The sequence below is a fragment of the Blennius ocellaris genome (genome assembly GCF_963422515.1).
Source record: "Blennius ocellaris genome assembly, chromosome: 3".
In the NCBI taxonomy this organism is placed as follows: Eukaryota; Metazoa; Chordata; class Actinopteri; order Blenniiformes; family Blenniidae; genus Blennius; species Blennius ocellaris.
In genome coordinates, this window is record NC_137652.1 from 11,558,566 (window position 1) to 11,583,652 (window position 25,087).

At 41.5% G+C, this 25,087-nt stretch overlaps 1 protein-coding gene across 1 annotated transcript; it reads left to right on the forward strand.

Moving 5' to 3' along the window:
- Positions 1-1,254: 1,254 nt before the first annotated feature.
- On the forward strand, positions 1,255-24,033 carry prss12 (serine protease 12). Its single transcript, XM_080518473.1, has 13 exons — positions 1,255-1,645; positions 3,338-3,476; positions 4,439-4,611; positions 4,823-4,973; positions 5,522-5,700; positions 6,345-6,486; positions 6,615-6,835; positions 10,226-10,367; positions 14,797-15,002; positions 15,596-15,674; positions 16,366-16,488; positions 20,170-20,465; positions 23,303-24,033. The coding sequence occupies exons 1-13, from the start codon at positions 1,315-1,317 to the stop codon at positions 23,623-23,625; spliced, it is 2,505 nt and encodes an 834-aa protein (XP_080374599.1). The 5' UTR covers positions 1,255-1,314; the 3' UTR covers positions 23,626-24,033.
- Positions 24,034-25,087: the final 1,054 nt, after the last annotated feature.

A 25,087-nucleotide genomic window follows, 5' to 3' on the forward strand; every position in this document is an offset into this window, starting at 1 on the left:
GCATGTCTGCAGCCTCCGTGTGTGTGAATGGGTGAATGTGATGAACGATGTTCCATGCAGCTGTAAGGCAAGTGAAGGCCATTTATAATCTGTATCATAACTACAATTTCAAGATAATACCAATTTTAATGAAACTATGTGGTGTAAAGTGCAGTGAAGTGTCCAAAAAAATATCCTATAGCTTCATTAGTCATGTTTTTACAAACTCACCCTGATAGCATGGCTTTGAGCAGCAAGGTGAGCATTCATCCCGATCTCAGGTCTCAGTGTTGCATTGTGTCCACTACTCTTAAAAAAACTGTTATAAAATAAACACCCCCCAAAAAACCCTATGTTTTTTTGTTTTTTTTTTATAGTTACAATTTGCTTGTGGGTGGTTTGGCCATATTGGAGCCTCTTGCAGGCTGATTTTGGCCCACAGGCTTTATCTATTTACACCACTGGATTAGACCATAAATCCCTCAAATACATTACATTTATAAAGAAGGGAAAATTATGTTACAGTGGTTTTAAAGATTTGGAGAAATAGTTATTTCACTAAGATGTTCAATTAAAGGTTAGAATTTTTTTTTCAGATGATTTAACTGCTTGTAAATAACTTGTAATAGTCTAATTAATTCAAAATAAGGTACAACATGTTCCTTCACACACACTCACACACACACACACACACACACACACACACACACACACACACACACACACACACACACACACACACACACACACACACACGATGTGTGTATATATGTATATATATATATATATATATATATATATATATATATATATATATATATAATCTTTTTTAAACTAAATTCCAAATTAATACATGTAACCAATCGCATTTCAGTCTTTATCACATTTACATGAACTAATATAAAAAATATTGAGATTGTTTGCAGGCTTTTGGGAGGTTTTCACACTATATACTAAAATTAAATAGTGGTGTAAATTAAAGATGATAAACACAAAATAAGCGTCTTTAATTAAAATTAGTCTTAGGGTACCACGACTATCACTTCTGAGGAAAAAAAAGAAAGAAAGGAGAACCTGTCATGGCATAGATCCGGTAAAGGTGGGCTGAGTGTTCCAGTGTTTAGTGTGGAGGGTTTGTCTGGCGCGCACCATCGATCTGCGGCGCGCTTGACTCTGGTGCGCTCGCGCTGCTCACTCTCCGCGTGTTGCGGGGCGATGGTGAGCCCAGGCCGGATCACTCCGAGCCGTCAGCTGATGAAACCCGCTCCTGACGTCTGTGCTGTTATCAGCTGTTCGTCGAATCACATGTAAAAAAAAAAAGAAAAAGAAAAAAGGATGGTGCCGTTTCTCGCTGCAGCGGCGGCACTTTTGGCTGCGATCAGCGGCCGCTGCTCCTCCAGCAGTGTCCCTTCATTCATCCACCCATTCACCGACTGCGCTCGGAGCCGGGGGAAAGACGCCTTCTACCGGGGAGCCGTGGACGTCACCGAGTCGGGCACCCGGTGCATGAACTGGACCGAGGTGGCCGGCTTTGAGGACCGCTATCCGGGGAAAGGGATCGGAGAGCACAACCACTGCCGCAACCCGGACGGCAGGATCCGACCCTGGTGCTTCTTCAGGAACCAGAAAGGCAGAGTGGACTGGGGATACTGCGACTGTAAACAAGGTAAACACACAGGCCTGGACAACAAAACATGCACGGTACTAAACACAGTCACAATCTGCAGCGATAACTAAAGTGTAATGACAACTGGAAGCTGGACTAATGATTTATTATTATTTTTTTTTTTTAATAACAAAAGACAGCCCCACGGCTGTGTACATATAATAATCACAATGTATTAGTGTCGACGAGAAGCTGCATTCATGTTGTTCAGACACGTTCCAGTTCCATGTCTTCACCTTACAAGTCCAACTTGAAGTAATTAGAAGGGACACACCTTCACTTCTCCACGTGAGAGTCGGGCATGTGATAGCAGGTATAAAAATATTTGTGCTGTAATGTGAGCATACACCTGAACTGTGAAATTGGTGTCAAGTATCATCAGATTATAAAATGAGCCAGTGGCTTAAAAAGTAGAACTCTGGATTGATGAGAGTGAAGTGTGAGTTAGACAGAGTGGTGAAAGAAGTAAGAGTGTGATTTCCATGTGGCACATGAGAGGTCGTCTGTGTTATTTTTAGACTTGGCCCGTGTGTCAGCACAGCCAGGAAAGAAATGTTCTCCTGTTAATTGATATGATGAATTAGTCTGCATTATTCAAATTTTCATTGACCTTTAAACTTTATATGAGGTGTAAATATTCAGTGTGTTAAGGAGTCATGTATCACCTGCGAAAGGAGGAAAACCTTTATCTGGCTGTTCCTGAAAGCAATCTCAGACATGCTGATGGTAGTATGAAGCACATATCTTGTTTATGGGGACATACAGTAAACATGAACACCGAGCTTCTCTGTTGCCCTTCTCACTCTCCAGATTACTCCAACTAATTCTTGCACTCACTATGTGAGTATATGTCTCTCCTGTGAAGCTCATGTAAGTTCACTGAGGTTTAGCAAATAAAGCCTTTTCAGTGTCTTTCAATCTATTTAAATTAAAGTAAGAAAGTATAGTAATTACTATATAGACATTTTGAGTTACTGATCATAACGAATCATTTCAAAACATCCAGAAGGCCTCTTGTTTTTGTTATGCTACTTATATTTAGCCACACTTCTGTATTTGCATCAAGTTCTGCTTCTATTTTCTTATCCATGTATTTTTACACTGCTTAATTAACCAACTAGTAATATTAATGTGGTCAGTAAGAAGTATTTGGTGGGCAGGGGGATGCCTTTTTCCAGCAACATTCTTTTTGTTTAATTATTTCAAAATAAATCCTAATGAAAAGTACAAATATATGGAGGGCAAAATATTATATATTTCATGACATCACAAATGTTTATGAGGGTAATCGAAATTAATAGTTTTATAAAATAAGGTTAAGCGCAAAAACCACAGGTGTAAAAATGAATGGAATTGAACGCGCCACTTCTTGGCTCACAAGAGAAGAAGAGTTATGTTGTGTATCTCTAAAGCACTTACAATTAATATTGTACAATTTGAAAGACATTGACAGATGTAAAATCCAACCAAATATAACTACGTCCCTTGATATAAAGCATGTGCAGCCTGAGAGATGGGAGAGACTGGCATACTGTGGTTCAGGCTGAGAGGTGGTGCTCATCCTATCACACTATGAAACCCCCTTGGGTTAATGCATTCTTTTGAATATATATATATATATATATATATTTTTTTTTTGCACAAGCAGTATTGTTTTACATGTATGGTTGTCCAACCCTCTTTCCATCTCAGGCTCAGTGCGTCTGCAAGGTGGCCGGTCCAAACTCGACGGCCGGGTGGAGGTGTACCTGGGAGGAGTGTGGGGCTCCGTGTGCAGTGACGACTGGGGCGATGAAGATGCTGCGGTGGTCTGCAGGCAGCTGGGGAAAGGGTGAGGGAGATAGAGCACACATTCATATGCACATGTTCAGTGTTTGCTGTTCTCTGTCGTCTGTCTCGCACATATGTTTACAGACACAGGTGCAAGTGGATTTCCCATCTGCCATCTGCTATAAGCTTCTGAGGTCTGACAGATGCAGTTTGATGGAAAAGTGGTGTGAATTTCAAGGGAGTTCGCAGCGCTTCAGACTTATGCATGCAGACCCTCTTTCCTTTCTCTTTTCTAAAATTTCTTTGCGTGACCCTTGCATTCCACCCCTCCATTCCCCAGAGGTATTTTAAATACCTTTAGTGCTCCGCTATTTGCGTTGTTCCTAGCTCTCTGCCTGTGTCTGTTTCTGGTCCACACACAAATATGTCTTGTGGTCTGGATGGGCGGTGAGATGATGTGAAGCGAGAGGAACTCCCTGGGGAAGCCTGCATACAGATTACTAATATCGACAGCGCACATAAAACAAAAGGGGTCCAAAAGGTTGCGAAAGAGTCCTGCTCTCCCTGGAGGACAGATACATTCTGTGTACTTGCTACACATGGTGCCACTAATACCAGTGAGGGCACGCAAGCTGACATGAACGCATGACTGTGTGCATTTATGTCAGCATGTGCATATTCACACAGGAGTCAATGAAAGCTCACAACAGAGAGCGAGGAGGGCAAATGTCAGCCATATGTCAGCTGGAATCACTGGTGATGATTTTCACATGGCCATTTATTGAAAGCTGCTGGGTGTGAAACTGCTCACTGAACTGGCCTTCAAACTACAGATCATGAGCATGCCGGCAGCTCCAGCTTACTACGACCACGTTCAAGCGGGTGCTCAGTTTAATTAACCTAACTAAGAGTATTTGTATTAATAAAAGTAGAGTCATTTTAATAAAGAACCCTGGGTTTTAATGAGGTTTTGGCTTTTTAGATAACTATAACAAGCATTTTTGCTTATTGACCTCCTCCTAGGGTCTCAGGGCGTGCTCGTACAGTTCCACTGTTCCGGTCAGGCTTAGCCAAGATCCATTGGAGTGCAGTTCACTGCCACGGAAAGGAGCCAGACCTGCTACAGTGTCCTAAGTCTACTTGGAATGGGGAAGAGTGTTCTTTGGCTGCAGCCGTCACCTGCACTCAGCAGAAAGGTAGTCCCGCCTTATTTGGAATTGAGTTGGATGGATAAACGTTTGCATGAGTGTGATACTGCCAGTGAGCAATCTAGAAGTTTTTAAATATCAAGATTTCATCAATATAGACTTCAAGATGAATGCAACAAAACAAATGTATGTTGTTTTGCATAGAATCTTCAAGCTCACGGCATTTACATTTGCAAATGTATATTTTTGTGCTTTTCAGCTGCTGTGACGCTCCCAGTTCGACTAGTAGGAGGTCGATCAGAGTTAGAGGGTTCGGTGGAGGTGTTCCATGCGGGACAGTGGGGTTCCGTATGTGATGACCAGTGGGACGACAGTGACGCAGAAGTGGTGTGTCGACAGCTGGGGCTCAGGTGAGGTGACACGACAAGCATTGCAATGCATGTACACGTCATTGCATGCAGCCATATTTCTAAGGACCAATAATTAGCCTTTTTCTGCAAGTATAAGTTGGGAAAAATAGAGATGGAGGAGGAAGCTGTTAATGTGGGTGTCCAGTCATCTTTCTCTCCCTCTGTCTCCAAAAGTATGACAAGTATTCTTTCCATTCAGACACACAGAGAGAGGAGTGAGCAGTAAAGAACATCTGGGGGTCAGATAGTGAATCAGGCTCATTGTTCCTGCATGAATTCTAGCACCACAGAGATATGCATATTTAGCAACACTATACTCTCAGTAAATGGGCTGCAATGATTATCTTTGCATGGATTTGTGGGACTAGAAGCCTCTAAATAATAAGCTTGAAACACAATCATGTTATACTGTTTAATTTTCTAAATAAACAAAGATAATATCGTGTACCCTGTGCTTTGTAAGGCAAGGCCAGTCTGTACATCTGAGTTTCATTATGTTAGTATTACTACAGCGCAAACCTTCTCACTTTCTTTACCTTTCTCTGTAGCGGAGTTGCAAGGGCATGGGGCCAGGCACATTTTGGCAAGGGCTCAGGCCGTGTGTGGTTAGACGAGGTGCGCTGCACAGGCAATGAGCTCACTCTGGATCAGTGTCCAAAAAGTGCCTGGGGAGAACACAACTGTCTGCACTCGGAGGATGCAGGGGTGTCGTGCATCCCCCTTACAGGTAAGACAAACATGTACTAAGTACTCCATAACACTGGTTAAAGATAAAGTAAACATACCCTGGAATTTTGCACAGGAGGATATGTCTTGTCTACAGATTCAAGCCATACCTCGGTGGAGAGCAGTGTTTACCCATGACCCTGAAGAGGTTGTTACCTAAAATGAAAGATTTGTCTCAGGCAGTTATTTTGACTCACTATAAGTAACTAATAACTAATTTATTCATTTTTTTAATGAAGACAACACATTCAGCACTGTATCTGGGCACTTAAACTGAATTATTATTGTATGTACAATATTCTCACCTTCTGACCAGTCGAAACATCTCCTTTGGAGGACGAATGACAAATCGACTCAAAGAGACAGAAAACCAATTAGATTTCAGGAGAGTGGCCATGCTTGAGAATATGGAGCCTGACTACAGCTCCGCCAGCACAAAGAGTGTGGGAAAGAAGGAGCAGGTTGACATGTTGCCAAGTTACCAATATGCCAAGACAGCAGTCTTCAAGGTTAAATTAAATAAATATAACATGCAATTTCCTGAAAAGTCTACATATCGAATGAAGTGTAAAAAGCATTTTCAAAGCTATACTCATGACAAAAGACATTGGTTTTTTTCCCCCCTCTGTCTCTGATTTTCTCCAGATGGTACTACTAGACTAGTCGGGGGAGTAGGGAGCCATGAGGGACGTTTAGAAATCTTCTACCACGGTCAGTGGGGAACAGTGTGTGATGATGGCTGGACGGACTCCAACACGCAAGTAGTGTGTCGACAGCTTGGCTACAGGTAACCTGAAGGTTGCCAATACCTGTATGTTCACATGGAATGCCCATTTACTGCTCAATAAGGTCTTACTTGTGTAATTTCAATTTCTGTGTGTGTGTGTGTGTGTGTGTGTGTGTGTTGTCTTGTAGGTTAGGGGAGACTCTGCTCTCTGAGGGACTCGACATCACCCCCGTCCCACGCTTTGGTGTGTCGTCAGGTCCAATTCTTTTGGATGATGTGAGCTGTACAGGGAAGGAGCCCAGTCTGCTGCTGTGCAACAAGAGAGATTGGCGCCACCATGACTGCACACACCATGAAGATGTTAACATTGCATGCAGCCCTGTACGCAGTGGAGACAACTTTCCAACTAGTAAGGCATTTTATCTTATCGCAATTAAAAGATTCCAGATAACAACTTCTTGTCTGAAACACGAGGACACCATACAATGTGGTCACATTCAGTATTTGTCATACAGTAGATGTGTGACTGTATGCTTGTTTTTCCTTTTTAATCTCTCTTTCCCCAAATTATTTTTGTGTTTCAGAAAATTATCATGATGCACATTTATATCACTATGATTTGTTTCAAATGTCAAATGATGAAAACTACCTTTCTTTCCCTTTCTTTTTGAGACTTGATCTTTTGTTGCATTTCATTTTGTGCTGCTGTAACTCAGATACAAATTTGATGATATGAATTAGGAGCTCCTGATTTTAAGTCCTCAACTGCTCTCATTTTCCATCCAAATGAAGATTTACCAAACTGGTTCTCTTTGGAATACCTTTTGAGTAAATAGTAATAAATTAAAAGTTCAGATTCCTCTCTTTTCATAATCCCACTCCTTAATCTTGGTTGGCTCCTTTCCAGTATTACTAAGTGTAATTCATGGTAGTAGCATCATCACAAATAAGTAATCCACTCTTAAATCCCTCATTGGCACAAAATGAAAAGACTTAATCTCTTTAATCTGGATTACTGCAATGCTCAACTTGATTATTGATGTGCTCCACATTCTTGTGTAAGAGTAAGTAATTTCCACTGGTTTTAATTACACTGTGAAGATACTACACGCAGCCTTTGCTCTCATTATCCAGAAAAGCTACTGGTTAGGGGCTATTTTAACTTCTTTACACAATGTTCATTTGCACATAATGTACCAGCAGTGTTGATTTTCAGATTTTTTTTTTTAATGCCGATTGTGAGTTATGGCTTGAATTGTTCAGATTTCGTGTGTGTTCTGTTTAGGTAGTTGCAAACTGAAATGGCAAGTGGAGTACATCAGAAGAACTGTTTAAAAAAAAGCTATTGTGAGATTGAATCATATCTATTATATAATACTTTCATTGAATCACAAAATAAAATACTTAACTGTGAGGATTTTATATCAGTGGAAGTAGGTGGAGTACTCAGTGTCGACAACCCGAGTTCAGATAAAATGGGTATCAAGATTAAGCGGTTGAATGGATTGAATTAGTAATGAAAAGAAGCAGAACCCCAGCTATACTACTATGCTTTTTAGACAGCGAGGAACAGGAAATCAAATGATGAAAGCGTCTATGCAGTTTCCTTTCTCTTCATAAACGCAGGTAATGGAAGTGCAGGCTGATCTGAAATCTGATCTCTGCCAGGTTCAACCTGCAGTCAATTAGGTCTGGCTACTTCTAAAGAGGAAAGCCAACAGACAAGGGCTGACGTAAGTGATGCTAACTCTAATGAGCAAAGCTGCGATTTGGCTTGTGTGGCCCTGATCACATGGTTTGTTGTAAAATCATCATGATGAAGCACGCTTTTGCAAATGTTTGCCCAAACTCAATCCAGAGTGCAAAATCATAACTGACTGGTAGCAGAGAGTGCGTTTAACATAGGAGCAGTTCGCCATCATCGCAGACCTGCACGTCTCTCACCACTTTATAAGAAGAGACATGGAGCAGTTTGGTGGTGGTAGAACTTGCTGACAGATTGGGGAAGTGCTGAATGGTAGCGCCATTAATCAGGGCTGTGTTCATAGCCGTCAGACAACAATAAAGATGAAGAGGGACAGGGATGGATGGAGGAGAGTGAGGGCTCAGATTTCACACCAGACTGTACTGTGTCTCTGCCATTTGTCTTGCCGTTACGTGACATATACACAAGTCTGATAAATCTGGTCAATGTCACAGACGTGACACAGCAAGGTTTTTATATCCTCAGTGATGATAAGTTGGAGGCGTGGGATTGTTTGATGTAGACAGCGCACACACACACTGTAATGGCTCTTTCATTTGGTGGCTTTAGAAAGCTTATGCTTGCTGTTTGGCAAGAGCCAGGGGGACATTCTCAACTCACAAACACCGTACCAAAGAATTATGTCATTACTACATGGTATTTGTCTGTGGGCTTTTTTGTGTATTGGTGTGTAATTGTTTATGTGTATGCACAAATCCCTTCTTAGCCCCTCAGCATGCAATGGGCAGACCGGCCAATGTTGTTTTTGGAAAAGGAAAAAGCAGACATAGTGCAGGCAGTGCTTTGAACTCTCTCTCCCTTTTTTCACTCTTTACTGTAAGAGATCACCGCATTAGGGCTGTATCAGAGTTGTAATATGGTACATGGGTGTGTATTCCTGTCTCTCTGTGTTCATGTTTTTCTAGATTAGTGCTCAGATAAACATTGTGCAGACTAAAAATAAAAGTATCCATTGCATAAAACAAAGTTGGATTGGAAGGCTAATAAAAAGGTAACCCTTGCAGAAAATGAATGCAAGCCAATGTAATTTTCTTCAAAGTGATGCAAAAACAATTTGACATGTGTATGTTCGGGGAGGGGGAAACTGTTTGTGTTTCTGAGCAAGACGACAAACAAGAGCATTTCCTCAATAGCCAGCCCCGACTGAGAAGTAAACATTCCCACAATCAACTCCACCGACCTTCCCTCTCACCCTCCTACAATGCTAATGTCCCACACGCACAAGCACTCACACAATGTGTCAATTCTGGCATTTCTCACTCAGTTCAGTGAGGCCACAAAGAATAATTCCATGGTGAAGTTACAGAAATCCTGCTCATAATATATGCAACAGTTAAATGATGCTTAAAATGGTTAAAGCATTATCATGAACGAGTTTAACAACGTACATGGGTTGATTCAAATAATTCAGTTTGACATGACACTTGGCAAGTGTGTGAACTGATCCTGACACTGTCCACAGATGAGAAACGCTTCAGTACACATTTTAAAGAGTTTTTTTGTGTGTTCAAATGTTTTGTGTCTGCATGTCGATGACATCTGTTTGCAGACAATTAATGGATTGTTTTAACGTGAGGCTCAGGCTGATTTCATTGCCCCTGTGAGTGAAAAGCATTCAGAAGCGAGGGAACACAAGAGAGAAAGTGTGTAAAAAGCTGGAATCAAGCAAAAACAGACAGTGTTTTCACAGAGTGGCTGCAGTTAAAAAACAAACAAAAAAACAATGAACAGTGGACACGCACACACACACATACACATACTCACAGAGGAGGAAATGAGGCGGTGTCGTGCAACAAAACAGACAGGTGTTCCTGCTACTACTTAAGAGAGAACATGCATGCACATGCCTTCATTCATTATACGTGTTCGCCTGCAGGATCAGGTTTACTAAAGAGTATGTGTTTAGTGCCTTTAAGCAGTTTTAGACTCTGGGTTTTGTGTAGCTTCAGTGAACAGGAATAAATCGGAGCCAGTGAGTTAAGTCTTTGTATTGTCAGTCTAAATTGTATAATGCGGCCGTGTTTGTGTCTTCAGATGTGCCAATAAGAGTCGTGGGAGGAGAAAGTCCAAGGGAAGGCCGGGTAGAGCTCTTTCTTTCCGGTCAGTGGGGGACCGTCTGTGATGATGGATGGACTGATCATGATGCGGAGGTGGTGTGCCGACAGTTGGGCTACAGGTACGTACATATGTGCAGTATTTTCATGCATGTGCGCGCAACTTCTTTGAAATATTTGTGGCTTTGGGCAGCATTCCAGTAACAACATATTATGGAAACCCAAGGGCTTTAGCTAAGGTAATAGAGCAGGCTGACTTTCCATCCAAGATCACCAGTTCTACCTGTCTGCATTACAGCTCTCTGTAAACTGGAAAATGTCAATAACAGTTTAAAACACTTTGAGGTGCTAAAGTCGTGAAGTTGTTTTTACCATGGTAAGGATGGTGAGGGTGTTCGGAGGGTTGTGAATCATTGAGTTATTAAGGAAGACAGAAAACAGTGAAAAGTGCAAGTCAGATGGAGTAATTATTACCACCCCCCAAAAAAATCCCAAATATTCAAGTTTAAAGAGTGGTGCTAACTCACAGGTTTTTAATGAACTTTAATCTATTAATAGCATTGATATTTGACTGATTATGTCTGTGTGTATTTGTATCATATTTGTAATTATATTATGGGCAAGGGTATGATACAGCCTGGACAGGTCACCAGTCCATCACAGAGCAAACACAGAGAGGCAGACAACCATACACTCACATTTACACCCTGGGGCAATTTAGTGTCACCAATTAACCTCACATGCATGTGACAAATGTGCCCGGAAGAAAGCCACACACAGAGAGAACATGCAAATGGAACCCAGTGGTAATTATGTTTAACTGTAATTCAAATCATAATTTTTGACTGTCTCCCACATTAACTGGATGTCTAAATAAGCAGTCTCAAATGTGCATCTATGACAACACAACATGTGTGGCAGTACAGCACAATATCACTTCACAGTCTCATTCCTGACAAATTAATCTCAGACTGACTCTTATCAGTTTTTATTTGAAGTCTTTTTAAAGCTCAGGATGTTTGAAAGGCAGTGAGGTCTGGGAGAGGAGCTTCGTTTTTCGTCGTGGCATTATGCGATTGCTTGATACGTTTTACACACCTAAGTGAAACCAGACTGCCGACACCATTTGCTAAAACCATCACAAAGTTTTACGGTTGGCATCTGTTTTATGCTCGCACTCATTTTTTCTGACTTTTATCTCTCCATCTCTCAATCTATTTCTTTCCACCTCACACTTCACCACACATGTCTGAAAATGTTGAGCTATTTCACTTAAGAAATACTTCCCGCTTCAACTACTGAAAGATTTTGGATTGATACGTTGAATTAATTGATCTTTTCAGATCGTGTGCTGAACTTTTGAAGCACTTTTTATGAGCCTTGGTAAGCTGCCAACTGGCTTTATTGGTGATTTTATCTTTGCCCTTTTCCTTGCGCCAAGGTAAACATCTAATTATAGAGCAGGTCAACTGTACAAAGAATCTATTTGCAGTGAGTGTCTCAACAACCTGCCTTACATTATGTCTATTTACTGAGTCATTTTCTTCAACAATGACAGCAATGACGGCAGGGGAAAAGTGGACCAAAACAAACTCCTCATGTCCTTCCTTTTGTCCTCAACACAGGATAGTCCCCCCCCCCCCACACACACACACACACACACACACACCACCCCACCAAAAAAAAAACTTTCTGTGACACATCTGTGTTTAGATGAAAGCCACATCTGGAGTGCATAAGTGTGAGAGTCAAATGAAGCCTGTTAAAAGGCATGTTAAAGCCATATTAGGACCGTCACTCTGTCTCCCACAGGGTGTGGTGAAACATCACGACATTCAGGGCATCCCCAGGGGTTAGAGGTCGCTCGGGTGGTGATAAAGCAAAATATACACTGACACATACACACACACACACACACACACACACACACACACACACACACACACACACACACACACACACACACACACACACACACACACACACACACACACACACACACACACACACATGCACTTTCATGCAGGTTTTATTTAAAGGCACTAAGTTTGACCCAGAGTGACCCTGAAGAAATGACCTGAGAAGAATCTGGACTGTTACAAACACCAAACATCTTTCTGCATTCCCATGGACCTTTACATTTGCAAAGTCAGTTAACTGGGTTTGCACACCATTTAATAGATAATGAGAATAGTGGTGTAGTAGAAGTCTTTTGGTTTTTTTCGTTGTAACACACGTATTACCGAAATGTTATCAGAACTACACATAAATCATATATATAGTTATAATCATATAATCAATACAAATATAAATATAAATCCAAAATTAGCACCTTTATACATGCCAATGCCTCCAAAACTATGACACATATTCAGTGTGGGATTGGTGACAAAAAGCAGAAGGTTTTGTATTGATGTATTGGAGACAAAATGAAATACAAGACCACAAAACAAATGTTGCAGGCTGCAGAGATTTAAAAAAGCCTCCAATTCACACCTGGCTACACCTGCAGTTTATATAAAATGAGATGTTTCATTTTGGTAATACAGTATAGATAATATATCCCATCCATTCATTTTCTATACAGCTTAATCCAACTCAGGGTCTCGGGGCCATCTGACTACAGACAAAGGCAGGTTGCACACTGGACAGGTAGTTTGGATTAAACCAAAATGTACTACCTGGTGTGAGGCAAATGGGCTGCATTGTGTGTATTGTAAATAATTAGAGACACAGATAATAAAGAGTTAGTTACTGTCAATATGTGTAAAAGTCAATTCCTCTGTTTTAGTTCTCTATCATCACATGCATGTGTTTATAAAGATCTTTAGAGTACTGCTTTAATGCTGAAGCAACATGGTAGTTTTCATTACTGTACCTCTGTTCCCTGGCCCCGGATCTCACAGTTGTGTTATGTCCATTACACATAACAGTGTAACCTCAGTGGACTGAAACAGACCCTGTGGTTGATTGTTTTTTTTGTGTGTGGTTTTTTTTTTTTTTTTTTTTTTCACCTTTGCAGCCATATATTTGACACCTCTGCTGTGCATAACATAAAAAGAGTTCTTATCTAAAAGCTGCGTTAAGGTTTGCCAAGAGTCCACCTGTCTACAACCAGTCTGTTCAGTTTAAATAAATTCTCCATCCCACTAATAAAAATTGATGCACTTTGGAAAATGCCTTATGGAAAAGTATCATCCATAATGATTGACTCCAGAGAACATTTATGATCACTGGGCATGACATGCATTACTGAAAAACCGCCCTACTCCACTTTCCTAGTTCTGAAGTGATTATCCAAGCAGACCAAGTTGCTTTTTAACATTTGTTATATTAAAGCTGTGTTGCTACAGAAACACAGCATACAGGCATGATGTCAGTCTGAAGGTTTAACTCCCAGCGACTCTGAGGTTCACCCTCTATATGCTGAGCACAGCTCAGGGAGCCGTTAGAGAGACACAGATACAACATGAGATGTCTCAGACAGAGACATGAGATCCCCAGTGGATGACGGAGGATACGAGACCTGTCACCCAGCAGGCTTCAGGGAAGCAACTCAAGACCCTCTCCTGCAGTTATCTATCAATCTTGATTAAAATCACAGTTGCAGCCCAAATATAAACAACTGCACAATTGCAACCTGTGTGTGTGCACGTGCGTGTATGTATGTTCAGTATTTCCTAATTAAAGTCAGAGGTGAGACAATATTACAAACGCTGCTTCTTATCAGATTTGTCAAGTTCATTGACATGGTTTGCATCACAGCCTGAGAATGTCAAACCGTAACAGCTAAACCAATATGTCATCACCACCAAAGCTTATGAAGTCACATACAGACAGCTATTGTATCTTCTCAACTCTCTATTGACTTACTTTGGCGGCATTTCTAGATGTAACGTGGGTTCCAAAACATACATAAAGAAGCTCATCCAAACAGGAACAAACCAAAAAAACGATCCAGGGAACAGGTTCAAAATGTCATTACAGCATTAAACAGTAAAGATTTGTCACAAGCTGCAGTTCATTGGAAAAGTCTTAAAAATGCTGCAGTCTATCTTCTAACACAAATAAAGAGCGGGAAACACACCTCACTGTTGGCTTCTTTCTATTATGTAAAGTGAAGTTCAGAATCAATATACATTTTTTTTTTTTTAGCATGGTATTGGCATGGGTAAAGACCTTGAGCTCATTTTTTGTTTGTTACATTCATGGTGTAACACAATCTGTTGGCTAAATTACATATACTCTTGGAGCTTGGATTAAAATAAATATTTGAAATGAAGGGACACACAGTTTGCTATCGCTGCTTCAAAAATGTTGATGGCTCCTCATGTTGGTTCCACTGACAAAAGTCACCATTTCAAAGATTCAGGTCATACAGTGTGGGCCATGCATTTATATTTTGTTTTTCCTGATATGGATAAAGCTTCTTTAGTACTTTTGCCAGATTTTCAACCCATGCAAGTCGACCATTCTGACAGTTAGAGCTGTGTTATTTAACTAGTTTTATATGATTAAGAAAACAAAGACTGATCTGTCTATACTCTGCAGCGGTATTGCAAAGGCTCGTGTGATGGCGTACTTCGGGGAAGGAACGGGACCCATCCATGTGGACAATGTGAAGTGTAGTGGCGAGGAGCGATCCTTAGCCGACTGCATCAAACAGGTGCCGGGCACACACAACTGTCGACACAGTGAGGATGCCGGGGTCATATGTGACTACGGTGAATGGCAGCCCAGCTACCAAGAGATCAAAGGTCAGTCAATTTGTCAGGGCTGTTTTTCACTTGATGTTTCTCTGAAAATAAATAGAGGCTCTGTGATTTATACAAAGCTCATTTGATGCTGTAACATGTTTATCAAACACTTCCATTGTGCCATATACTTTCAGAAACTAATGGGAAGATGTAGGATTTTAAGAAGAAAGTGTGGGGCATCTGTCAAGTGTAAAACCAGATGGTAAATTGTAGAGAGCTTATGTTATTGCTTCACCCTGTCTGTCACACATCAGGACAGACTCACACAGTGCTCTTTATTACCAGCCCATGTGCTAATATCTCTCATATGTACACGCTGTTGAAAGTCAAACCAGAGCAGGATGGTATTTTGTCTCCCCGGCTTGTAGATTTGAACATCACAGACACACAGACTATACATGTGATCTCTTATTTATTTAATTTCTTTGTTTATCTCATCACATTTTCTATTTTTTTTTTACTTTATTATGTTTCTGACCAGTCTAAATATTTAATAAGAGCGGAATCTGAGCTGAAATGTATGGTTTAGTAATCATCACCCTCCTACACACTCTCATATACACAACCAGCCGTTCCTCTTTTGTCTCTGTCAGATCCTGTCAACTCAATTTGTGGTCTGCGGCTTGTACACACTCGCCAACGGCGAATCATAGGCGGAGAGAACTCTCTGAGGTGAGCTGAAAAGGACAGCCGGGATTAATAACGGCACAGCAGGCCTCCCAATGACATATGGAGCAAAGAATAGTGGTTTATTGGATTGAAAACAGTCGATTCGAAGCTACATGCAAATATTTTTTTTAATTGTGAGAATATGCAAAAGTCAAAATATGCTTTTCTGCTTGTTGCGAACTCAAGAACGGTTTTCATGTAAAGTATTGGTCCTCCTCCCTGTTTTCATTGTATTTCTGCTTATTACTACTGATTGTTATGAATGACTCATTATGCTTTCTGCGGGCTTGATGATGATAATGATACATTGATTGAATTTAAGTGTGTTAGAGCAAGAACATGTCTAAAACATGCAGAACATTCTCCAGAATGACACTCATGTGGAGATATTTTCATCAGGCTTTTGCCTGATCAAATCTAAAATTGTGCTTGAATTAAAATAAAAATGTGTTTGATTTCGAAGCAGAGGGAAAGAAAGGGCAACTTTGTAGTTTGTCGATTGTTTGTACTTAACAGAATAAAGTAAATCCTTGTATTTATGTAAACCTTTACATGAATAACATGTGGCTATTAAGATGTCGGCCACCTATCTTGTAATGTTGTATGACTGTTTTTGTGAGCAATGTGTGTATTTTTATAACTATGTGTGTCTCTATGCATGTATGCCTGTGTTTGTGTGTCTATATGTATTCAGGGGAGGCTGGCCATGGCAGGCTGCCATTCGTTTGCGAGGCTCTCGAGGAGATGGGAGGTTGGTATGTGGAGCAACTCTCATCGACACCTGCTGGGTCCTCACATCTGCGCACTGCTTCAAAAGGTTAAACTGCACCTCCATGGCTAAAACCAACACATGCAACTATTGTGTGATTGCATGTGTTATAGTTTAAAAGTTATTTGCATTCATGGAAACTCAAGTATGCCTGTGCATGCATTTGTCAATGCCTGTTTCTTCAAGCTTAAACATGTTAACCATTAGGGTGATGATTTAGTTTTAGGTTTGAACTCAGTCCAAACTCAGGTATATCATGTGTGTACATGGATGTAATACGACATGCACGATTTACGTCTGGCAAAGTCCTGAGAAACTTAATGAAGTGATCATGAATCAATGGTGCCTTGGCTGTGATTGTGGTGTCGGTAGCAAAAAGCCCAGGCAAGTACTTAATCTCAACTTCACCAGGCCAAGGGGCCTCTATTGGGAGCTTCTGAAATATTTCCCTGAATGCATGCAGTAGATAACTGAGAAAAAAACCTTAAGACAATTTACACCAACCATAGTCTGTTTTTCATCTTTATTTAGTTAAATCACTCTGGTTGCATTTTAACAATAATTACCTTTGGTTTGTCTTATCAGGATTTAGCTATAGTTCTTGAGTTTCGGTCAGAGAGCCATAACTTCTTACGGGCCTCGGCAGCTCTGCCACTATAAATTCTGGTGTTTCCACATTAAAAGGAGGAAGCAGTCTTTCTTTCTAACCTTTCCAGTGCCATTTCTTGAACCATTCCCAGGCTACATTGTCAGAGCTAAACTTGTTATATGGAAACCTCATCTGTATTATGTGAAACTGCCAACTCCCTCTTCATTATGACACACATGGGACATCTCCAGATCCTGCAATCAAGATGTCTCACTAACCAATCAGTAGTTAATCATAAAGTGATTTATTGATAAACATTGCAATCGCAGAATTAAATTGTTAATTTGGTTCTTACTAAGTGATAAGGGATTAAAAACTGCACAATAGGTATTATAGTTGCCCGTCTGAAATGTAGGCATGTCTTTAACAGAATAATCTTGTGGTTGCATGTCGGCTGCTCTTCACAATGGCAGAACATAGACATTGTATGATTGTGTGACCTACAGTAGGTGCCTCGGGCTTGGCTTTTAATGTTAAGTGGGTTTCAAAAATAGACTGCAGCTTGTGAAAATCTTCTATCAGCGCCATTATGTGAACAACATCTACAATGGTCGCCCAGCAGACTACTGCAGATTGGCTAAATGTCACTTAAATATCACATTGGAACATGTCAGTGATGTTGTCAGACATGAAATTTGCAACACAACAATGTTGACTGCCTGAGCGCATGCCAGTCCTCAGTCCTGCAAGTACTTGAACGCAGCTATGACAGCTCTGAAAAGTAATTTGCTGCATGCAAGCCAGAGGACGTAGAGTCTAGACCAAGATAGGGACTTCCACCTTTCAAGTGTCACCTTTCATTAATAGTGACCAAAACAGGGTGACACATTCACACACAAGTCCGGTGATAAACACAGACCAAAACAAATAGAGCCCTGCAGTTGTGCTGTGCAGAAAAAAAAAAAAGTATTTCAAATTCTTCTATGGTCCAGTTTGTACACATGCACAGATAATATAATGGGGATATGTTTATGTCCAACTATTAAAGTTAACAGCATGATCATATTTCCTCATTCCTAACACTGGCATTAGTAGCTTGATAAATATCGACCTCTGGTCAATGGTCACATTCTGTCAACATATTAAACCTATTTATAATCTGTAACTACAGTTTTGGAGTTCAGCCAATATTAATATAACACTCAGGTTGTCAGCTGCTCAAAGCAACAATAATGTCTTAAAGGTCCATTGTGATCCTCAGATTAGCATGTAGCACTAAATCAGACCTCAGTCTGATACAACCACATTACAAATGCAATTTTAGCTTTGTATTGATAAAACCAGTGTGTGTGTGTGTGTGTGTGTGTGTCTGTGTGTCTGTGTGTCTGTGTGTCTGTGTATACTGACTTATAAGGTTGGTCAGCAGTGCCTTTGCTCTGCCAGAAACACTGGCATTCACAGGCCAGGAAATCTTTCCGGAAACACTCCACCGTATGTAACTTGACACAGACATTTGGCTAAGTCGAAAGGCATCCTTCATCTCACTTACCTCATCTTTGTCCTGGATTCACCCTACTCCTCTCCTATCTGCCCCTCCTTTTGCATCTCAAGACCAAACATCGAGGACAAGATAATTGAGTGCAATCTGATATGTCACCTTATGAATATAAATACAATAATACGCGGACACAGTGGCAGATTTATTGCCCTGGTTGGCCTCAGTTGCTGTCCAAGTTAGAATGTGTTTTGCTCTGAGAAGTATTGAATGGAGGTTGCGGCCTGATGGTGACTCAGCCATGCTCATCAGAACTGATGGACTGATGCATTTAGATTTTTGTCTGGAATTAACAGTGAAAATACCCCAAATATTGCCATTATGAGACTTTAAACATCCATCCATCCATTGTCTACCGCTTATCCGGGGCTGGGAGGTGGAGGCAGCAGTCTAAGCAGGGATGCCCAGACTTCCCTCGCCCCAGACACTTCCTGCTTCCAGCTCTTCCGGTGGCACCCCAAGGCGTTCCCAGGCCAGCCGAGAAACAGTCCCTCCAGCGTGTCCTAGGTGTGCCCCAAGGCCACCTACCGGAGGGACATGCCCAGAACACCTCCCTGGGGAGGCGTCTGGGGGAATCCGAAATAGACGCCCGAGCCACCTCAGCTGGCTTCTCTCAATGTGGAGGAGCAGCGGCTCAACTCCGAGCTCCTCTCTGGTGACTGAGCTCCTCACCCTATCTCTAAGGGTAGCCTACGGGGGAAAGTCATTTCAGCCGCTTGTATCCGGGATCTCGTTCTTTCAGTCATGACCCATAGCTCATGACCATAGGTGAGGGTAGGAATGTAGATCGACCGGTAAATCGAGCGCTGCATCTTTTGTCTCAGCTCCTTCTTCACCATGAAAGGCCGATACAACGCCCACATACTGTAACTGCAGACGCTGCACTGATCAGCCTGTCGATCTTCCGTCGTTCCATTTTCCCCCTACTCGTGAACAAGACCCCGAGATACTGCAACTCTTCCACTTGGGACAACAACTCTCCACCGACCTGAAGGGGGCAGGCCACCTTTTACCGGTGGAGAACCATGGTCTCGGATTTAGAGGTGCTGATCCTCATACCAGTTACTTCACACTTAGCTGCGAACCGTGCCAGTGCACGTTGAAGGTCCTGGTTTGATGAAGCCAACAGGACCACGTCATCTGCAAAGAGGTCAACAGCTCCCCACCACCACTGTAAACAGTGTTAGTGAAAAACTGCTTCCCCCACCTGAGGCACCGGACGGTTTGCCAGAATTTCCATGGCCTTCCCAACTCCTCCCGAGTTTTTGCCTCCACCACGGCAGCCTGCGGTACGCTTAGCCTGCCAGTACCTATCAGCTGCCTCGGGGGTCCTATGAGTTAACAACGCCGGATAGGACTCCTTCTTCAGCTTGACGGCATCCCTTACTTCCGCTTTAAACATTTTTACTAAAATGTTAGAGAATTTTACTGGTGTTTTCAGTGGCCTCAGTGAGTTGAACTGTAGCATTCTGTTTTGGTGTCTGCTGCCAAAGGTTGAAATGTTCCTGCTTATGTTTAAGTGTCAACAAGGGGGTTGCAGCACACCCAGCATATCTAATGATCCTTCTCAATGTTTCCTGTGTAGGTACGGAAACAACACCAAGCAGTATAAAATAAGAGTGGGCGACTACCACTCCCTCGTCCCTGAAGAGTATGAGGAGGAGTACGGTGTCGAACAGATCGTCCTCCACCCCAGCTACCATTCCCATAGTAACGATTACGATCTGGCCTTGGTTCGTCTGTCACCGGGGGCAGTGGGCCAGATGCCGGCAGAGTGTGTGTCATTCAGCCGCCATGTCCTTCCCGCCTGTCTGCCCATGAGGAAAGAGAGAGTCCTCAAACAAGCCAGCAACTGCCACATTACTGGCTGGGGTGACACAGGTAAGAATGAGTGAGTGTGTTAGAGTAGTGAGTGAATCACTGGGAGTGCAAAGTGCACTGACTTCACTTTGTGAAGTGAAATTGCGAATGATATATTGCACATTTTTAGATCGAAATCTTACAATACATCAACATGTTTGGTCTCTCAGATTTAATTTTATTTTACAAAGGCATTGTGATTAATGTGTTACAGTAACACATTAATAACTATATATACAATATTACCAGTAAAAGTACTTCAAAACGGATGGGGCATGCTCCAGAATTGAATACAGCACATCATGCATTACACCCCTGCAAGGTTGAGCCAGCATCTGTTGGTGCAGCTAAGCTTTGCTGCATATGCATTTGTACTGGATGCAGAATGAGTGAATGCCTGGAGGAGCAGGATGGCTCAATGACATTTCAGCCAATTTTGCAAGAAGAGAAAAGAAATAAAATGTACATGGAAAATAAGAATTTTTTTTGGACAATATTTTAACAATGTTTACACAAAACAAATATATGTAATGTTTGTTTTAGCTCAATCTGATGTTAATGTAGCAAACTCGTCCTTTTTCCAGACTCACTCTTAAAAAAAATAACTCAGCATGAATCCTGACTGCAGCGACAGTTTTAATTATATATAAGTTAGGATTACGGGATGTAAAAAAAATCTGTGCTTGTTAACCTATGAATTTGTGTCAGGTGTTTTGTTTTGTCTTTGAAACTAATAAAGAGACTCATGCTATTGTTTTCCAACACATGCTGGCTGGCTCAGATTGACCATTCACTTTTGTTGGTTGTTCATTCATGTGCCTTTTCAGGCTGTTCTTCCCCCTTCCTCCTGCATGTCCTCCTTATAAACCCCAGCCTGCTACTATGAGAGAGGAGGGAGGTAATTAATGCCTGATGGGACTCAGGTGTGTTGCGAAACCTCTCTCCTTAGCGCCTCCCTCGAACTGCCTCCAAGATCCAGTCACACTTTCTTTAGGTCAACTAAAAACCTCTCCAGTAGAAATGAGTCATCGTAAATATGCATAATGTGATTAAAACCTTATTGTGACAGCTGGCAATAAACACAAACCTCGGTTTTAAAGAAGTGCTGTAATCAATCTAGACGTGACTAAAAGAGAGCATAAATGCAAAGGACAGCTTTAAAGGTCAATCCTTCACTTCAATTACGCTTGTTTGAGGCCATCTGTGTCTGTTCACCCACCCTTGATTGAACACACAGACACACATCTGAAAGTGATCTTTAAATTACATGCTGATGTCATTCATCGCAGCGACTTCATAAAGAGCCAAGGAAGGTCACAGTGCACGCTCATGCAGAAGCATGCACTCCTGACCGTGAAGCGTCCGTCAGTATCCCCTGTGACGAGGGAATTCATGTGTGATAAAATGTGGATGTTTCGTGTGTCTTGGGTGAGTGGATGGGAGAGAGCGTTTTTATTAGTTTACTTTACTGAGACAACACAGGCTGTTCAGTGATAGTGATATTGGGTGGCTGCTATTTGACTTGAGGCGCTGTGTCTGCTTTGTACAGCTGTTTATGTTTGTCTATCTGCCGCTCCGATATCACCCACGCAAGCTCATTTCACACAAACATAAAACTTGAAACTGCCGTGGATAGTTAATGACATTGTGTGGTCATAGACGGCATCAGAGGAAGAGAAGAAAAAAAAGGAAACACACCAGTCACGACACAGGATCGGTTTTCAGTAGTGGCCTCCACTCACTTAGTTGGGTGTATTCCACTGTTGCAATTTTGGAAAGCCAAGACAGTTAATGCCTGTGTCTATGCTGCTTGTTGCTAGCGGTTGCTAGCCGATGCTCTGCATGCCAGACAATCGGATTAAAAACAAAAGAGAGGGACACGGACCCGGAATCATTGTGTAATGAAATAAAGCTGGACTCATTCTTTGCCAAAAGCCTCCAAACTGAACGTTAAATCCCTCTAATGCCCATGATTACACTGATAAATAAGAATCATCCTTCAAACGCAGTCTACTGTATACTGACCAGAAAAGGAAGATTAAATATGAATTCACCAAAAGCCATCCATACATCTTTTCACACTCAGTCCACATGGGGTTGCACTGGAAATGTTTAGACTCTAGAGCAAATAAGCCAAGACATCCAAGCCTCATGCCTCTCCAGCTCTTCTGGTTGTACCCTGATCCTTTCCCACACCAACTAAGAAATGTCATTTCTTCAGGAGGTCTTGGGAAGACCCCAGGCCCTCATTCCCAGCTGGGAAGGAGAAGCAAATAGGGGAATCCTAATCAAATGCTTGAACAAACATTTACAAGCAGAATACAGCTTGTGTCTGGTTCACCCAACTTTTGTTGTCAGCTAAATCAACAGCATAAATCAAACACCCGGTGAAGGCACAAAATGACAGATTTCAAATACATTTCATCCTCTGGGACATAACTGTCTGTACCAAATGTCATGACACTCGATCCAAAAGGTAGGCAGACATTTCACTCTCGACCTAAAATGTCAGAGAGCTGCTCACAATATAGAAGTCACATTATCACCATCTATCATCAGGAAAAGTGTCATGAGTGCAAAATGGAGAGCCAAGACACTGGGGGTTATGATTGTTGTAGATATTGATGATATGAATGGCAGTCTGCAGCTGAGAAGGCTCCCGTCATGATTGCAAGCTTGGGTTTTTACTTTGGAGCTTGCATGTTCTCCCTGTGCATTCATTCAAAACCCTGAGTTTGATGGGAGTGGGTAGAAGATATATAAATGATGGATGGATTAGTGGCAGCAGAAAAAAAACACCTTTTGTAAAACCTTGGCATCATCGTTTGACTCACACAAGCGTCTCTCTTGTTTCTCAGGCCGCTCATACTCCAAGACCTTGCAGCAGGCCTCCCTGTCCCTTCTGCCCCGCCGCCATTGCCAGGAGCATTTCCACGGCGCCTTCACAAGCCGCATGCTCTGTGCCGGCAGCATCCAGGCAGAGAGGCGTGTGGACAGTTGCCGTGGTGACAGTGGAGGTCCGTTGGTGTGTGAGCGCCCAGGAGGGGGTTGGGTGGTTTACGGGGTCACCTCCTGGGGTCACGCCTGCAGGACACAACAGTCCCCTGGTGTCTACACCAAAGTCTCCGCCTTCAGCTCCTGGATTCGAAAAGTGACGGGACGTGATGAGAAAACACGGTGAAAGGTGGAGTGCAAAGTGGAACAACTTACCTCTCAGTCTTGATTTAGTTATCTTAATATCCAGTGATGTGACATGATTTTCAAACAGAACTGAGACTACAATGCTGGACTTTTGTCACCTGACATTGCTCTAAGCCTCTTTGGAGGGAAGAAGGACTTATTTTCTCTCATCCAAGTCATCAGCACTTATTTTGTTTATTAAAATTTTTACATGGTATTGAAACTAAACTACTTAACTCTTTGTTCTGTCATTGAATACTCTACCTTAATACTAAACCTATTTTATGTGCTACCATTTTGTTATGAAAATGTAATTTATGTTGTGATTAGGTATATTCAAAAGGGACCACAGTGTTAAAATATTCAACATACACGCATGCACTCATTGTATCGTTGCACTAAGAAACCATCTCTGGTACTTATTGTATGATACTCAATGCATGATATTTGCCAAAGTGAAATATAGCTACAAACCTCATTTCAGTCTTGTTCATGTAAAGGTTCTCTTCTTTTTTTTCTTACTGTGGATGAACAGTAGCTTTCAAGTGATTCTCAGGTCTACTCAGATCCAGTCAGTATTATTTCCTTGGACTCTGTGCTGCTCAGCATTTATAAAGATAAGAAGAGACTAAAGTGTGTCGAAGCAAAAGCACAAAACAAGTTTTATAAGTGTTGATTTGAGAAATATGACAGACTAGGTTAATGTTCTGTTAGGGCAGTGTTGTCATGCTTCTGTCAACACTTGGAATAGACAATCTGCTACACTTGAAAGAAATGACATTACTCTGCTTTCTCTTTTAGCATTTACTCACACTGTCATGTTGACTGTACTGTAACATTTGTTCATAAACTGAAACTTTGTTAAAAAAAAAAAAAGGTCGATCTGTTTAATTGAGACAATTCACAGTGTTATGTGCTTTTAATTAAAATGTGTTTTAAATTGGTTGCTGCATTTTATGTTCCCTTATGTGACAGCAGTTTCGACGGCGGGGCTCTTTCAGGTTTGTTTCTGACTGCAAACTGTCAAAGTGGACACCCCCATGTCAGACAATGTGTATGCACACAGTCCCACACACAGTGTCGCTGGTATGTCACACACTCTACAGGAATGGCTGCAGCTTTTTGAGTCATCCTGGTTTACGAGACAAAACAAAACTGGGACCGACAGTTACATTGAGAAATGTCATGAAATCTTAGCAATAATAAAACAATTGGTAATCATTTTAATATTAATGTCAATAAAACATGTAATTATCAATGCACTGTAATTTACTTTTAATGTGCAGTATTTGTATTCTTTTATTGCTTCCGATAAGTTGAATACAATGTCTAAAGTAAACAGAGGCAACTGGCCACCAGCTTAATAAATTATTATTCTAACAGCTAATGGCAGCATAGCAGTCATTTTAAACACATCTGAATTAGTCGTGAATTAAAATTCCTTACAAATTAAAGTACTACCA

What these genes read in the sequence shown, in the direction of transcription:
- prss12 (XM_080518473.1), top strand. Translation starts at nt 1,315, where the DNA reads ATGGTGCCGTTTCTCGCTGCAGCGGCGGCACTTTTGGCTGCGATCAGC. An exon ending in TGTCGACAGCTGGGGCTCAG is followed by an intron (nt 4,974 to 5,521) that starts GTGAGGTGACAC and finishes CTTTCTCTGTAG; the next exon opens with CGGAGTTGCAAGGGCATGGG. An exon ending in TGCCGACAGTTGGGCTACAG is followed by an intron (nt 10,368 to 14,796) that starts GTACGTACATAT and finishes TATACTCTGCAG; the next exon opens with CGGTATTGCAAAGGCTCGTG.